At 36.5% G+C, this 18,880-nt stretch overlaps 1 protein-coding gene across 1 annotated transcript in view; it reads left to right on the top strand.

The window, feature by feature from the left end:
• The window catches only part of GPATCH2 (G-patch domain containing 2), a 174,020-nt gene extending 156,542 nt beyond the window's left edge, over positions 1–17,478 (top strand). Inside the window, exons 9-10 of the mRNA XM_082702996.1 lie at positions 514–602; positions 13,609–17,478. Coding sequence (XP_082559122.1) covers positions 514–602; positions 13,609–13,829 — 310 coding nt within the window. The 3' untranslated portion in view covers positions 13,830–17,478. The remainder of the gene's footprint in view (positions 1–513; positions 603–13,608) is intronic.
• The last annotated feature ends 1,402 nt before the right edge of the window (positions 17,479–18,880 follow it).

Here is an 18,880-nt window from a genome sequence, read left to right as displayed (position 1 = left end):
GAATTCTAATCATACGAATTATGAGAGAACATCACTATTTCCTTCTGTCTGTTTAAAGTGTTTTAAGAAAATTCACTGCCACATAATATCCTAAAAGAAATTGATCATACTTTTCCTGTAATAAATGTTGCTCTGACAGTAAAGCATTAGTAACCAATTGATAACCTAGCAACAATATTGTGATCTCTTTAGATAATTAATCTTAGCTATTTTCCTGTCAGAAGCAACAGTGCTTGATTTTATGTTGAGCTAGAAAGATTGCCAGTTTTGAAAATTAAAAAGCATTCCTTTTATATTATTCATTCCAGTAACAATTTATGATGGCGCATTTAGCTGCTGAACGCTTGTCAACAAACGTAATTATGTTTCGATATAAACAAGATTGGTGGTTTTACTATGCTGCTCCATCTTTGTTGAGAATGTTTTGATTTAGGTTCAGATTATACAAGCTGTGTATTTATGTGTCATTTTTTTCCTCCTTTGTTAATAGTTTTTTCTGATAATTACTTGTAGGCAAACAAGCATGCATTTAGGATCCTTATGCACAGGAGATATCAAACGGAGAAGAAAAGCTGCACCTTTGCCTGGACCTACTACATCAGGTAAAGCAAAAAGGGGTTGGGCCAGAACACAAATATAAAGTTCATAAATCATCGACTGGAAAATACAGATAATTCTAAATCACTTACACTGAAGAAGAGGCACAGTTTACAAGCAACTATTAAATCATTTGCATTTGGTGTCAGGATATATTGCATGTTCCTTGTTTAGATTTTTCAGGCGGCCAATCAATAAAATATTTGCTACACACCTACCCGAAGGTAAGACTCTGTGTGAGGTATTAAAAGGATACAAAAACTTCAAAAGCTGTGTCTTTGGCCTGCGGAAACTTATAGACGGGTTGGGACAACAAGGCATACGTAGATGAAAAGGCAAATAACTCCAGAAGAAATTAATTGTAAGAAATTCGAAAGTATAAGGAGCAGCCTCAAAACACAAAGCCCCATATTACGGAAGATGGAAAGGTAACCATGAATGCATCGGTCTGGTTTCTAGTCCCAGCTCTGCAACAGTCCTAGATTCGTCTTCCCATATTTATACATGGGTGCGTGGCTGGCTCTGTCAGTAGAGCAGGCAACTCTTGATCTCAGGGAGGTGAGTTCAAGCCCCATATTGGGCATGGAGCCTACTTAAAAAACCAAAACACAACAAAGAAACAAAAAAAAACTGCATTCGAATAAAAAAATCACATCAAAAATCACATCCTTCTAATAATATTCCATTCTAATGAGTGTGAAATAGGGGAAACCACAAGTGCTGAGCAGAGAGAAGTCACTAGACCAGAGGGGTCAGGAAACCTTAGAAGGGCAAAGGCCCAAGCTTAGTAGTGAAGAAGATGAATAACCAACCGTATGTTTAACAAAATCTCATGCAAGAGCAATGATAAGGAAGGCAGAGAGAAAAACCAGTGAAAGGAGGAAGAACTGGGCATTGAATGTAAAAACCCACCTAAGAATAAGGATTTGTGTTGCAGCAAACTGACTCTAAGAAATGTTTTCAGTGTAGATACTTGGTCAGTTACAAAGAATAATAGCCTTGGCCTATTGCCTGGGATCCTTACCCATTCATACTTAAAAACTTTAACTTCATTTGGGAAGCACTTTATAGGAAAAGTTATTTTTTCCATGATGATTTATAGAATATGAAAATAATATCCATGTCAACCAGGAGAATAAACGATGAGAAGGAGAGAAGAAATCTTGACATGGTCATTACAAGGAAATAAAAGATGTAAAGCTTTAATTCTCTATTTAGGAGATCTGTCCTATAGTTGAGTACTAAAAAATTGAATGACTTAAAATTGGAGCAGTTGTTCCATCTAAATATAAAATTAGAAATTATGCATGTGATTATGAGTAAATATAATATAGATCATCATCTTGTAGCTATACTGAATTTTCAGAATTTGGAAGTAAGAAACACCTGTGTGTGGAATGTGTATTTATGTAGAATAATATTTACCACTTACTGGGTGCCTACTACGTAACAGAAAGTTTGTTATTTCATTTTATCTTTGTAACAGCTTTATGAGCTAGGTGGTATTAGCATCACTTTACACCGTAAAATTAAGATTCAGAGAAGTGATAGGTTTTTCTTCGTTCCCTAAGAAGAGAGTAATTATTGAATGGCAAAGGGAGGTTTCAAGCCTACATCTCCCTGCATGACTCCTAAATCCCTGTTTTTTCTATGACAACGTATGGCCTTTTTGTAAGAATATATTTTAAAGACTGTTCTGTTGCATATGTTTATTTGAACCTGCTATGATATCTTAAGTTTCATAGAAGAGTTACCTAAATATTGCTAGGTAGAGATGCAGAACATTCATGAGAATGATTCTAATATATCTTTCCACGGGAACATATAGCCACTTTTAGATCAAATACATGTCATAAGTTCTTCAATTCAAATCTTTCGTAAGGCAGGTGTAAGATTCTTTAATATCCCCATTCCAGTTGAATGGTCCCCTGAATTCTCTTATCTTTCAATGATTCAAACATTAGTGGCAGAAATAGTACAAGAACAATCTTAGGGATGGAACTAAAGCACCTTAGTGCCTGCAGTAAGGAAGAGAGAATATCAGGGTCAGGTTCTAACACTCTGAACATATGTGAAGTGAGAAGGAAAACGCTTAATGGTTGAGGAGAGGATAATATAATTATTTCTACAAGGTGATTTTGACGTTACAACTCAGTAGCATCAGAGGAAATCATTTATACGGAGTATGGGTATAAACATTAAACTTTAGCCTAAAACATTCATAAGCTTATACCGGCATATTCCAAACGTTGTATTTCAGAACTGTTATGATTCTCTTAAGAGTCGGGATTTTGGTTATGTTACAAGATTTTTTTTTTTTTTTTTGGCTTAAAGAATAAAATGCATAGAAATTTAATGCATTTTTGTAATTACAGTAGTGGAGTAAGAGAATTATGTTACTCATTTCCAATGCATTTTTTAAATCCATGCATAACTGTTCCTCTCAAAGAGGTAGAGAATGAGGTTATTTAAAAGTCCTCAGTTTTAAAAAGAATATCTTCTAATACTAATGAATCAACTCTAAGGTGAAGATTATTATCCAAATTCAAGTAAGAAATGCTTTTGCATAAATACACTTTGATAATGAGGTTATGAATCCTTGATCATCTTGTCTCTGAAAATTATAATTTTCAAATTCTGGAGTATATTCAGCCTTATAATAGTCAATTATATTTAAGCTTCCAGAGTTGAGTTAGCATGTAGAAGTATTTCAAAGTGAATACTCTCCCCATTTTATAGGCCCTCACAGACCTCCCAAAAAACACATTGAATTGAGATATGTTTTCACACATCCTTTTGCCTTTAGTCAGCATTCCGTCTAAGCAGGGAAAATGCAGGTAAAGATAACTATGTCTCATTTGAAATAGGGAATAAGAGTTAAAAGGCAAACAGCTCAAATATTATGTAATGATCCCTCTGATTTATATGTGAAAAGTTACACAGTTAAACAGCAGGTTTAGAAAACATTTACCAGAACACTATCAGAAAACTATAATTTGGCACTCTTAACTTTATAATCCTGAACAGGGTTTATACAACAATTTAAGACTCTAAGAATAAACAGTTACATATTGTATACATAATAAATACTTTTTAAAAGTCACCTATGAAATTAGTAACTCAAAATCTGATCTTTACCTGCTAGTGTGTTGAGAATTTTACTCACCCTGTGTTAGCCGTAGCATTGAGGCATAATGTCATTTGCTTTGTAAGGCTCGAGACTAGCCAGCAGTGTTATCGGTTGAACATTTATTAATTGTGACAGGAACACCGAATTTATTTCAGTGCTTTAGCTTATTTACTGCTCTTTCACCTTTGTATTTTGTATTGACAAAAGAAAATGAATATTGATAAGGTTAGCTATTGATTTTTAAATGTATGGCTTCTTCGCTGCCTCATTCAAAGTCACAAACCAAAAGACAGTAGGTGTCTCAGTAGCAAAGGATGTAGATTGACTATTATAAAATTGAGAACTGTTGAAGCAGGAAGGTTTGCCAGCAGAATGCATTTTATAGTTTGAAAAATGTCATCTGTAAAGGTGAAGAAAAGCAGCGAGCGAAATAGGAAGGATATTATTAACACATTCTTAAAAGCCAGTCAGCAGTGTTGGTTATGGTCTGTGTTTTTGGTAGAAGTCTTAGCTTATTAAGGATCTGATAGTGAAAAGATGTGAGTATGCTTTTTGAAATATGGAGGCTACCTCAGTATTAAATGTGTTGTTATCCACAATTAGTATTTGCTGTTACTCTTTTGTTTTCTGTTGAACTGATATCCTAGGGAAAATAGTCATCATAGGGAGTCCACCTTTTTTCTATGTATTTATTTATATTATATGCCTAGCAAAGTTCAATTTCTTGGTATAGATATTGGTTCAGGCTGCACTGTCATGGATACGCAAGATTTTGGCAAGAGGTTGCTTTACAGCTTTTTTGTGACTTTCGGAGTTCTTCCTCAGCATCCTACTGATATTTCAATAACAAAATAATCTCCATGAATACTTAAGGCAATAAAGGCAACTTGTAAATCATAATAATGGATGAAGATTTTTTTTAAGTGTGCTTTTAATTAAAAGTCATACTAATCATAATCAGGAAATGGTCAGTATAGCCAAGTGCCCTTCCAAGGTGCTATATCTCTTCAGTTGTCCAAAATTTATTTATCAATAATTATGTTTTTATTTTCTTTTACCACTGGATCTATATGACCACTCTAGATTATCTTATCTCTCCCAGGATTTTAAAATGGGCACTTTGGGGAGAGATGGTTGGTATTAATTTTGAAACCAAACTACACTGAACCTATAGCAAAAGCCTAAGAAACATATCACCTCTGTCCTCTTGATATGTGCACCACCAAACAGCCTTTCAGTCTGGTGTTTTAGGAGAGTTTCAGACAGCTCTCCATTATCATTTGGTACAAGGAACACTTAAGGAGAGGGTAAACATCCACATTAGATTAAAAATAACTGTGTTCCTGACAATATAAAAGCCTAAATAAAATAATGAGAAAGTATACAAAGTATACATGGCCTACAGAGCAGCAGGCCATGCTGAACAAAATACGAAGCCATCTCTTTAGATGCATAAATGATACTGAAAGAAGGAAATTGTTCAAAACCAGGAATGGTCTTTAGCAGCCCCCATGCCCATGCCCAGTTTTGCCAGTCTAGGTAATCCTGAGGTAGTTTGGTTAGTGCCCCTGTAGGAGGGCAACTAAGCTGAGGAGTTGGGTATAAGGATCCTATCAAGCCAGAACCTCTGGAAAGCTCTATCCTTAGAAGAGAGCAGACTAGGAACAAAACTTACCCACAGGCACAGGAAAATAAAGAATCTCATTTATACCCAAGCTCCAAGTAGAAGAATCTGAAAATGCATAACCAAGAGCCTACCTCATATGAGTTTCTAGTTTAAAATTATACCAAGTCAAAAAATGAACAGAAAAACTGGTCTTTGAAACAAATGCAGAGCCACTTTGGTGGTACATGGTTTAAACCCCAATGATTCTCTTCATTTCACAAATGAAAACCTAGTGAAGTCACCTTCATAAACCAAAACTTAAAAAAAAAAAGAAGAAGTTATAGACAATTTAAAAACAAAAGGAAGTAGCTGTAGAAAAACGTAAGATAGGTATGGTAAAGAACCAAGGAGAAATTTGAGATTCTTACTTATTATGAAAAAATCTTAAAAATTACAAATTCATTGGATGGGTTAAACAACAGGCTCAATACAGACAGCCAAAATAAAATTAAATTAAAAATTTTAAAAAAACTGCGAATTTTAAAAGCAATCTGAAGAGATTACCTAAAAGAAGCACTGAGATAAAAATATGGGAGGTAGAATGGCTGGAGGACTTCGAGGAGGATGAAGTTCAACATACATCTGATAGAATTTCCAAATGGAGTAGAAAGAATAGGGAGGTCCATTATTCATGGAGCATCTTAACTGAATTCATTGAAAATGATAGAATTCTTACAACTGAAGAAAAATGTGAATATTCATATTCAAAAAGTACAAGTCTTTATCAGAAAATAGTAAATATAAAAGTAGTCATACCTAGACGCATTGTTTAAAAAAAAAAAAAGAAACAAAGAAAGAAAAATTTAAGAACACCAAAGAGAAAGAAATTAGCAGCCAGGGAGAAAAGATGTAACCTACATAGGAATGATATTACACTGGCAGCAGACTTAAAAACATCAGTAAAGTCCAGAAGATAAGAGATAAAATTTTCAAAGTGCAGAGATAAAATAACCATCAACATGGTGTTTTATATCCAGTTAGACTATTCCCAAGAGTGAGGATGAAATAAAGACAATTTCAGGTAAAAACCAATTATTACTAAGCTTAATACTTCATGTAGAAGAATGGAATTCCTTAAAAAAATCAAAATCAAGAAGAAATTGTGAGCAAAGAGATTGTTAAACATGTTCATAAAGCTAAAATGTTGAATATATAAAAGTTAATAATGATGATGACATTGCCCATAAAGATGATTAATTTGGGTGTATTAAGAGTAAGATGGAGTAAGCCTGGGTGGCTTAGTCTGTTAAGCATCTTTTTGGCCTAGGTCATGATCTCAGGATCCTGGGATTGAGCCCTTTGTCAGGCTCCTTTCTCAGCATAGAGCCTGTTCCTCCCCCTCCCTCTGCCCTCTGCCCCTCCCTCCTCCCACCCCCTGCTTGTGCTCTCCCTCGCTCAAATAAATAAAAATCTTTTTTTTTTTTTTTTTTTTTTAAGTAAGATAGAAGTAAAATTCTGGACAACAGTATGGAACTGTGAAGAAATAATAAGTCAGGTATGCATGTTGATATTTAAAGGTAATCACTAAACCAATAAAAATATTTTAATTTTCAAGCTGATAGAAGCAAGCAAGAGACACCAGAAAGGAAGAAACAAAAATACAGAGAATTCCACAAAAAGGTAGAGGAATATAAGATAAATAACATTAAATAATACAAGAAAAACAGATCCAGATACACCAGTGATCACAATAAATGTAAATGGAATAAATGCATTAGTTAAATTCAGAGATTATTATAATAGATCTTTTTAAAAACCTGTAAATGTTTATAAGTACATCTAAAACTTAAATTATAATTTAAATACCGGCCAGATAAACTGGATTTACAGCAAGCAAATGAATCTTTAGGTATTTCAAGAGAGTTGAAACACTGTCTTCAGAACAACTTGGTATCCTAATTTAGACTAATAATTTCTCAGGAGTTTGAAATTTGTTAACAGTGAAATCTCAGTCATTTGGGAGAATGTACCAAAAGAAATGACATAACAAAGTATTGGTTATACAATATTTTAAGTCAAATGTTCAGTCAGTGAAAGGGTAACATATGGACTCAAATGTAAGTCCACACTGTAAGTGGGACACTTTCTAGGTAGTTGACTTCTGGCAGGTGTGTTACTTCTTCAGACCTCAGTGTTACCAGTAAAATGGAACTGATAATACCTATCTTTTAGATTGATAAGGAAGATCAAAAGAAATGGTGACTATGGAACCGTTTGTAACCTGAAGAGCTGCAGACATCATTATATTTTGTTATCCAACTGTGTTAGTGTATGTTTGCTGTATATTGTCCTTATGCAAATTGAGAGAAGTTATTACAATTCAGCTATAACCCAGTTAATTTTTTTTAAGTTGTTTGAAGTATCATTGTCACTAAAAAAATTTTTTTTAAGATTTTATTTATTTATTTGACAGACAGACATCACAAGTAGGCAGAGAGGCAGGCAGAGAGAGAGGAGGAAGCAGGCTCCCTGCTGAGCAGAGAGCCTGATGTGGGACTCCATCCCAGGACCCTGGGATCATGACCTGAGCCGGAGGCAGAGGCTTTAACCCACTGAGCCACCCAGGCACCCGTCACTAAAATTTTTTATTTGCCATTAATTCTCATGGGAAGTGTATAGGTTCTTGGAGTAAACTTAAGCAAAGTTAGAATCTTGCTTAATCACTGTGTAGTCATGGTCAAATGATACCATGTCTCCAAGGCCGACTATAATTCCTTCCTAGCACAGTTGTTATGAGAAATGGATATAATGTATGTCTTATGCCTAACAAGTAAACCATGTGCTTGGTACACAGTAGGCAAACCACAAATGGTCCTGATTATATATTATTGCAAATAAACATCTCCTTGTGCCTTCAGAACCAACAGAGTTTTAAGAATTTTTTATTTTAGTTTTTTTAAAACACTCTTCTTTGATTTATAATGATTCCATAAAAAATATATTTCTGTACAACCAAAATATCTATTAATAAAAACACTTCTAGGGTGCTGTTGGTGCCTCACTCAGTTGAACCTGTGCCTTCAGCTCAGGTCATGATCCCAGGCTCCTGGGATGGAGCTCTGCATTAGGGCTCCCTGCTTAGCTAGGAGTGTGCTTCTCCCTCTTTCCCTGCCTCTCCCCCTACTGGAGCTGTCTCTCACTCTTGCTCACTGTCACTCTCACCCCCTCAAGTAAATAAAACCTTTAAAGAACGAAAAAAAAAAAAAAAAAAAAAACTTCTCCAAACATGTCAATATAGATTATGTCTTTCATTCTTTACAAAGTATTCATCACTTTGAGCGGGGGAAAGAAATTAGTTCTACATTAATTTTTTATTATTTAAAAAGTATGTGCCTTGTATTTTAAGCAGTTAAGGACTTGAATGGATTTGATTTAGCAAAATTCATGTCAAAGATGCCTACAGTATTGCAGATAAAATGCAGAATCATCTGAATCAGGCTGTTCTATATTAAGAATGAAATCATTAAAACATCTGACAAAGAGTAGTAACACCTACCATTTTCTCACATCTTGTGCTAAATGCTCTTTCCTTTCTTAACAGTAATCAAAAAAATCCATGTCCTTAAATTAGTTACGGAGAACAGAGGACTACATTATAACTCGTGATTTTAATAACCAATAGTAATAATAGCCCTGCCCCCCAGCTGGCTAGTAAAGTACTAGGGAGAAGGGGACAGGAAGAAAGAGTGAGCGCATCCTGCAAATGCTCAGATGCGCCCTGAATACGGGGGAGGGACTGAGGCAGGGTGCACTAGCTGTTATGTAGGAAGCAGCGTGTGTCACCTCCCCTTCCATTGGCTGTTTATCCAACATCAATACAACACTTTAGGAGCCAAATTACTAAACAAGCTGCCAATTAGGCTTGCAGTCATCTGGACAGATTAGCAGCTAGGAGAGGCCGATACAAGATTTTCATCTCTTGAGCCAATTACGCAAGTGAATTACCATCCACTAAACTCCCAGGAAGACGTGAGGGGGAAAGACCCACTCAGCTGTCAGAGAGAGGCGAGATCCCGCATGAAGGGGTCTGGGGTCGGGAGCGTGGGAGGGTGAGCAAGCTAGGTATTGCTAAAATTGCCCGAGCAGGAGGAGAGCTTTCCAGGAAAGGACTTAAAAGATTTAGCACTGCCAGGAGCAAAAGGAAAGGAAATTATGGTTGTAGGATGCTGTGCGGAGACTGAGTTGTTCCAATCCCAAGTCTTAATCTCATGAAAAGGATGAGAGACCAATAGTAGATCTCACTCGAGAATCACTGTCCATGAAAAATGAACTCAGTTACCTTGTCTTTAAGGTTGCATAGAAAAGCTGTTTTTCTTCTTTTTGGGAATCCATGTTTCTATGTGGAAAGGTTTAGCATTTGAGAAATTAAATGTTCTTTTTTTTTTTAATTTTTTTACTTGAAAGTACAAGATACCGCTTTACCTTATTTTATTTTCATTAAGAAAAGAGACGGAAGCAGCACCTAAAAAAACAGAGAGAGAGTGAATTCTTTAACATCTAGATAAAAAACACAAGTATGGGACCACCATGCTTGAAATAATCAACATTTTTAAATGGTGATACTCAATTACCATTTGCTGTTCCCTTTAGAACTGAGAAATAACTGCAATTTAGCCATTTTTTAAGAGATGTATTAAATTGGCCTCATATCTTTTCTTAAATATTTAATTTTAAACCTGAACTTTAGGGGCCTGGGTGTCTCAGTGGGTTAAGCCGCTGCCTTCGGCTCAGGTCATGATCTCAGGGTCCTGGGATTGAATCCCGCATCGGGCTCTCTGCTCAGCAGGGAGCCTGGTTCCCTCTCTCTCTCTCTCTCTGCCTGTCTCTCCATCTACTTGTGATCTCTCTCTGTCAAATAAATAAACAAAATCTTTAAAAAAAAAAAAAAAAACCTGAACTTTAGTAAGCTTTTGTATCCAAAATATGATTAAACAGATGTGTAGCCCAGAACACCACTAGACCTCTGATGCAATTTGAGCTTATAGATGGAATTAAACTAATTTGTGACAATCACATAAAAATCAAGGATGTGGGATAGGATGCCGGTGCATTGTTCAGCCTTATATACTTGATCAGTGGCTGTTCAGAAGATATTAGCTATCTTGGAGGTCGGTCTGGGTTGCCACCATAATCATAATTTCAAAATAAAATTCTAATGGCTCTTTTTCTTATATTAGGGAGGAGTTTTTTTGTTTTCGTTTTTGTTTTTTAATTTTTTATTTTTTATAAACATATAATATATTTTTTATTCCCAGAGGTACAGGTCTGTAATCGCCAGGTTTACAGCACTCACCATAGCACATACCCTCCCCAATGTCCATAACCCCACCCCCCCTCTCCCAACCCCCTCCCCCTCAGCAACCCTATTAGGGAAGAATTTTGACAAAAGGCTTTTCTTCAGTTTTGTGTGTGTGTGCGCGTGTGTGTAACTAAGGGGTCCATTCTTTATATTATATATATGGGTGTGTACATACGTGCACAGAGAGATATTTTATATATACATATATATATGTCTATTATATATATTATATATACACACAAAATGAATTATGAATTTTTTATATACCAGTCATTGTCATTCAAGCTGTTCGCAACTAAAAGGTTTTTTTTCCATTACACGTTAAGATACTTGTTTCAGTGAACTAAGACCCAATTTAACAAATCCAAAACTGACTCATTGTGGTAACCTGGTTCTTATTTATTGCCTGTTACTAATTCAGCAAATGTATTCCATTCTCAGTCCCACAACATACTGAAGATTGAAACTACCACAATGTCCAATAAAGGGCTTTGAAAATCAATTGATCAGAGTAAATGAATGTCCATTATTAAAACTGATTTCTAGCACTTTGCAGTTTCTTTCTTCTACAACTCAGAATCATGGGGAACAATCCACTTGCTCTCCCCAGAATGCTAAGTACAAAGTACCACATAAAATAAAACTGTTGGTTCAACCTTGCTATTTCGTATATTATGATTTTTTTTACCATGAAATACGTATCCCAAAGAACACATGGAAATGCAGAGGGACTGTTTAAAGAACGAAATAATTTTTTTTTTTAAAGGATGAAATAATACACTGACCATTTCTGTAACCACCATCTGGGCCAAGAAATAGAACATTATACAATGCAGCCCCGTATGTAATACTTTCGTTATTGTTATTGGTGCTTGAGGATCCGTCCTAAACCTAATCTAAGAGAAGGAGAGGGACTGAAAGTCCCAGCCTTCTTGGTTGGGGGCAGAGGACAGGGATGGAGTAGAACGTGCCCTCATCATCCCCAGTCAGGGAGGAAAAATTAATGATGTTTGAAAAGGGGTAGAGGGGGCTTGTGGGGGTGCCAAAGAGAGTAGTGAGTGGTCTTGTTAGCAGCTCCCCATTTCAGCCCTCAAACTGTTCCTGGAAACAGCCACCCAAATTTCAGAGCAGAAATATGCTGGACCCCAAGCTGAGCTACTATATACACAAGAGGCATCCTCGGAACTTTGAAAAGTGAGATGATCTTTAGCCCTGAAGGACTAGAGAGGGAACGGTGAAGCAACGACAGCATTCCTGTAAGTTTGTGACCTTGGAGTTCTACAACTGGCTTGTTGGAAAGCTCTGGTGTAGGAGGTGGGGCTATGTATGTTCTCATTAAAACAATGATTGTTTTAAGATGCCCTCAGCCCCTTTCCCCCATGATTTCCAGTATTAATTTGATGATCACTTCCTTCTGCAAGGGGAGTAACCACAAGACATGCTCTGAGAGTTGACAGTTGTGATTGCTTTTAACTGGTTGCTTCTAGGTTGGCTAGGTTCCCCTTTCCAGCTGCTGCTCCAGGATGAACAGAAATGGACCCCTCGGAGCCCTGGCCTGCTCTACCTCAGGTGCACACAGCCCAAGGCCAAGTGTGTGGCTAAAGGAGGGAGTCAAGTTCTTATGTTTCCTTGACTTTTACATCTGTTAATGTCTCAATTCTTTGACTTTAGATAATTGGTACTTCTGCACTTTCCCCTAGAATCGAATGTACATTTCATAAGCTCAATTGTTTCCATAAGAGCCTCCAAGAATGGGGCACCTGGGTGGCTCAGTGGGTTAAAGCCTCTGCCTTCGGCTCAGATCATGATCCCAGGGTCCTGGGATCCAGCCCCGAATTGGGCTCTCTGCTCAGCAGGGAGCCAGCTTCCTCCTCTCTCTCTGCCTGCCTCTCTGCCTACTTGTGATCTCTGTCTGTCAAATAAATAAAATCTTTAAAAAAAAAAAAAAAAAAAAGAGCCTCCAAGAAAATTCAAACTAAAAGTCAATCTTTGAAAATGCCGTCAAAAAGAAAATGCTTAAAATAGGTACATCTCTAAGTCATCTTTGCTAGGAACGTACTGGAAACAAGAGCTATTTCTAAATCTCACGATAAGCACTGCCCAGTCTCCTTTTCCAAAATAAGAAATGGAGGTAGGAGATCAGGGATAGAGGGAAAGGGGAAGAATTATTTTATATACAGCACCATCTGTAACTTTAATAGTTTCTGTGTTTATTTATTATTTTATTTTCCTCTATGTTTTCCCTTCTTGTCTGCGTCTATAGTGATCAAAATGTAGAAATGGCGGAAGGAGAAAGAAAAGACTTATTATAGTCCAAATCCCAAATAACAAGAAGAGGATTAGAACAGTGTAAACAATTCCTAGGAATTAGGGATGCCAACAGTTGTGCTTTTTGTTTGGTTTGGTTTTAGTCTTGGTTTTATTGAATGACAATGCCGCAGGCAAATGTACAATACTATGGTGTTAGGTTGGTGATTTTCAGAATTCCCGTTGAGGCTAAGGCAGAAATGAAATAAACCTCTTTGTATTTTATCATTTACTGACGATACTTTTCGTACAAGATCTCAACTGATGCTGGCCACTTTCTGTGAGGTAGACATTGTTCCACCTGTTTTATAGATAAGGCGACAAAAGCCACAGGAAGTTAAATAACTTAATCAAGCTGCTGATTAGTAGAGCTGAAACTCTAAATGAGATCTTTCTTCCATTCATCCCTCTACCCCATTAAGGTCCTCATCCCAAGATGAACCCTTGCCCCCACCACCAGCACCTCCCACCCAGGTACCTTCTTGAAAGAAAAACTTAGGAGAATATGATTTTCTTAGCTTGGGAGTATCTTCATCTGTACTAATGTGTTTTGGGGATTGTGGATTTTTGTTCTGTTTTGTTTTACTTTTTGTCGTTTTGTAATTTCAGGATTTGTAGGGGAAAACGCCCAGCCAATCCTAGAAAACAACATTGGAAACCGAATGCTCCAGAACATGGGCTGGACACCTGGGTCAGGCCTTGGACGAGATGGCAAGGGGATTGCTGAGCCCATTCAAGCCATGCAGAGGCCAAAAGGTTTAGGTCTTGGATTTCCTCTACCAAAAAGCACCCCTGCAGCTCCCACTCCCAATGCAGGAAAATCCGCCTAAGAAGAAAAGCAAAGAAGAAATGTTTTACAATTTTTATTCACGATATAGATCCCCATTGTCCTAAAATTACAACATAGCTTCCATTTTTGAAGCAGAAATCTCCATGGCCTCAAACTCATCACTCTAGCGTCCTAACCACATACCGTCCAGCCACAGTGAGAGAGATGGGGCTCTGTCACAATTCCTGGTGCTAAAGTGAAAACCTTCACCTTTTGCAGTTTTCAGCTATTTCTAGGTATAAGGAACACTCATTTCTCCTATTTATTTTGATCTCATAGGTCAGTCATTTCTAGCGTGATTCATTCGTGTGTGTGTGTGTGTGTGTGTGTGTGAGAGAGAGAGAGAGAGAGATGCCCAGGCAAATGTGAGCACACCCACAGGTTTCTCGAATGGGATAGGCCAGAGAGGGTGGTGTTTCTATCATCCCTAGAACTTGAAAGACCTCGCATTTCATCAGTGAAGTCCTAAGATAATCTTCGTGTGAAAGGCTTGCCAATTTCATGTTCTGATTTTGGCTCTTTTGTAAGGATTCTGTAGCAGGGTGGTCCCAATTATCTCTCCTTGGACAGTGTAGGATAAAGTTCACAGTTGACAAACAACAATTAATATTTCCCTCTGACATTCTGACCAAAATAAACCTCATCATTGTAATCACCAGAGTGCCCACAACATTACCTTAATGCAGATTTTACAAATTTTACCTCATCTAGAACAGAAAATAATTATTGAAAGAAAAATGTATTTTTTAAATTCACCATGACTGAACTGTAAATTCTATTAATCTAGACTGACTTCTACCTCTCTCTTCCCAAAGGTTGATATTTTTTTAAGATCAGTGCAACTGTGGTAAACTAATTTTCAGTTTTAACCATTGGAGACTAGAATGATCGAATCAGTTTGTTTGAAAATCTAAATGGCTCTTCCAAGAATTCAGATTTCTGCCAATGACCCAGCCCATTTACAAGGTGAACAAGAAAATGAATGGTGATAATTTGCCATCTAACATCTAGGTAGTTACTTTAAAACCAAGCAAAACAAGTCATTTTTATTATGTGCCTCCTATTACTATTTTTGAATCATCTGCTTTGTAATGCCAGAGGTTCTAAATAGCTCTTAGCTTAGGAGATGATCTTCATTATTAAGGACTGATAATATATTTATAATGGCTTTTATTGGTTGAGTAAAGGTCAAGCTAACACATGTGAATCACCTTTCTGATGGAGTTTTATAAGGCTTTTTTTTTTTTTTAAGAGCAGTTTTAGGTTCACAGAAAAATTAAGAAAGTACAGAGATGTCTCATATACCCTCTGCCCCCAAACATGCACAGCCTCCCCCATTATCATCCAGAGTGGGACTTTTGTTAGGATCAATAAGCCTACATTGACACATCATAGTCACCCAAAGTTCACAGCTGACCTTGCAGTTCATTCTGGTCTTGTACATTCCACAGGTTTGGATAAATGTCTAATGACGGGATCCACCATTGCAGTATTCACACAGAGCAGGTTCACTACCCTGAAAATCCTCGATGCTCCCTTGTAGTAGGTTCTAGAAAATTTTGCAAATGTTTTTTTAAAGGAGAAAGGAGGTTTGTGCAGATAGTGGACCTTTCCTAGGTGGTCTCGTAACTGCCAGTTGGGGAGAAAAAGGTCTGTGGTTTGCCAAATGTACACGTTTAAGAATTCTTTTCTTTCCTAGGGGTATTGTGGGTAAGAGGACAGGTTGGTTAAGAGATTATAGACTACACAGGTAAATTGCTCTTTTGAGGCATTCTTATTGGATAGAGTAACCCTGTAGTATGATTACTTTTATAAGTTTGTTTCTTGGAAATTTGTCACTTAAAAAAAATGCTTTTTGCTAAATACTCGTTCTAGCTCTAAGGGGGGGAAGCTGGAGGAGATCATCTATAATACCAGGTTAAAACTTCTCTATGGTCGTGTAGAGTGCTTTAGGATCTATTCAAAAGATTTTATTTTTAAATCCATTGCCTGAAAATCTTCTGAAACCCAAGAATGTTGAAAAGCCAAATTTGAAGCTGCTGATAACACACATTAAGTGTATTGTGAGACAGGTCCCAAACTCCTGAGGACAGCCTTCTTTTTCACTCTGCAATGTTCTAACCCTCATAGTGAGGAACAGCAGAATGTATACCAACTGGCATGGGGAAACTCCCTCATAAGACATTACAGTCTTTATGAACACTTTGTATTGTTTCCCTTAGGGACAGGTACTAGTCCTCTGAAGCAGACCCTTGGAGATGCTCATTTAGCTTGGATATTCTCAAACACTCCCTCCAAAGTAGTATTTACATTATCAGCAAGCAAAAGGTCAAATTCTTGACGTCTAGAGCCCTCTATGTGGCTCTCAGAAGACTTAAACTATTTTTTAATGTTTGTAAGTATTTAACTTAGTCAATACTCCAAGTAGATATTATCACGGAAACATACATCAGAAGCACATACATCCCTTCGCCATTCAGTCCTGAAGAACAGTCAGTGCAGACCTGATGTTCTATCTGTACCCAAATGTAATTGGAGAAATAAACACAATTAAAATACTGAATTTTTAATGTAAATCAAATATCTTTCAAGATAGGAAGCCCACTAATTTATGTTTCACTTACAGTACCAGTTAATTTTTACCTGCTTGTTACTATGCACATAGAACCCAAAGCATCCAAAGGAATTCCTGATTTAGAATGCACATTCATGTCTTCTGAAAAAGGTGGTAAGATTTTCCTCTGCTCCTTTGTGAAGTCACTTTTCTACTCTACAGTATCTAAAGCCCATGTCAAATTAATCAGTCATGCTAAACTGTAGAGAATACATAGGTCTCTTCCTTTATGGTCTAAATTATCTCTAGCTGTAGCCAAGAGGGGCTGAACATGACTACCTTAGCAGTTCAACTTTTTTTCTTCGTATGCTTATTAAACTTGATACTGATGAGGCGGTGTGTTCGGGTCTTTTCCTTCCTTCCTTCCTTCCTTCCTTACCCCAAATGTAATTTTTAAGGCTATATTCCCCTTAAACTTGTTTGCTTTCGTTTTTCAGTTACCTGACACCCCTTTAAAAGAAAGTACGTAACTAACTGAAATTTACCAATTAATTAGTGTCAACACTTGAATAGATAGACTTTATAACCCATACCGTGGTTATCAAACAGAAGTAAAGACAGTAGAGTTAAAAGATATGCACAATGTATACATATAGGTGTGTTTACAGGCACAAACGTGTGCAACAAGCAGACATGGTTGCAAAATACTGCATTTTATTAATACGTTCATTTTAACATTGTGAATTGATGTTCTTGTAATGAATTGAACTGACAGTTGCTTCTCTTCACATTTTCATTTTGAGCCATAATTTCACAAAAGAAAATAATTTCTTCCTGTATTTTGTCTTTCTAAAAACAAAAAGTGATCTCAATTAGTATTGTAAAATGAAGTTGGTTAGCAAAGATTATTTTGGATTTTTTTTTTTTAGTTTTTTTTTCCTTTTGATAGAAAGCTATATTAATAGTACAACAAAGAATGAAAGAATAAAACTATGTTTAAAAATGTTATTTATAAGCAGTCATTGTCTTTGTGCTTTAAATGTTTACCTCTTAACCTTAAAGTAATAAAAATAAAGTTGAAAGTACTCTAAAAAAATTTTTAATTACTACCCTTTGACAATTCAGATCTAATAATTAAATTCATTGCTCATTTCTAAACCCTGGAACATTTCAGTATTTTCAAAAGATTTACAGAAAAAAAAAAATTGGTGAACATATTTGACTCACACGTTTATTCACAGCTGACTGTGACCTGTTTTACCACATTTTCATCATGTGTTTAATTTCTCTGAAGTTGGGCTAAACTGTCTCAAGGCCTCCTTCCACTCAAACATTCACTGATTCTCAAGTAGCAAGTACACACGTTCTCTCTCCGGCTGCTTGAAATATCAATGAGAATCTTATATGTTCCAGTCACTCCATTTCTTCCTGGAGCATTGTACCTTTCATAAGCATGCTTGGGTATTTTAAATATTCTGTAATACTAAAGTGTTGAGTTTTGTTTGCTGTAAGAAGCATCTCACTGTGTTGATAAAATGGTATCATCTCTCCCGAAAAACTAAGTAGTGTTGTTAGTTTTTTTTTTTTTAATCCAGTAGGTATTAAATACTCATTTATTTAACAGGCTTGCAGTAATATATACTCAAATGACAAGTGGACCATGAAGGCTCCTTCTGCTGGGTTCCTACTAAGCACAGACTCATTACTTTACACACCTGACATTTTAAGTAGATCCAGATTTGTCTCTAGTGAGCCAGTGCCATTAACTGCCAGAAGTATGATCTACTATTGCCACTTTTAGTTTTATCTGTACATTAGAGTTGTCTTCTGTCTTCGAATTGTCAGACAGTTTAAATCATTCCCGGATTCACAGACCTCACTCCTGTTCGTGATCAGAATGTCCTATGTTTACCCCTTAATCTTTCAAGGATGAAGTTGGCTAACAATTGAAGGTGATTATTATGTTTGTTTAGTTTAGGTTTTGGCTGGGGGGGGGGTTGTTTTGTTCTTGTAGTTTGAATTTTCAAAATAAATCACTGGAATTTTAAATGCGTGTATGATACTTGATCTTTCGGGTGTAAGATGGTGTAATTAATCTGCACAACAAGACTGCGTTGTGATAGTATCCCAGATAAAAGACAACCCCCTGCAACTATTTTTTACCTATGTTTCATCTTCCTATTAAATTTCTAAGAAATGTTTATTCTTACTGAAGGCAATATTCTTTAATAAAAGCAGAAAGGTGAGAACTAGTATGCTAACTGAACATGTACTTAAAATAAGCTTCCTAAAATGGCAATTTCTTACATCCCTTATTGAGGTGAGTTTCTTCACATGCTAGAATTTCATGGTTCTGATAAGCAAATGAGTTTGGGGTGACAGTGGGAATGAGGGTCTGTTTGATGGCCAACGTGGCCAATCTGGAATTCTTAAGTTCTTTGTGGATGGCTATAATTCATTATGGACACGATAAAAAGGACGTGCACAATTTTGTATGT

The sequence above is a fragment of the Mustela nivalis genome (assembly GCF_964662115.1).
Source record: "Mustela nivalis genome assembly, chromosome: 16".
Taxonomy (NCBI): Eukaryota; Metazoa; Chordata; class Mammalia; order Carnivora; family Mustelidae; genus Mustela; species Mustela nivalis.
This window is presented reverse-complemented; position numbering and strand designations above follow the sequence as displayed.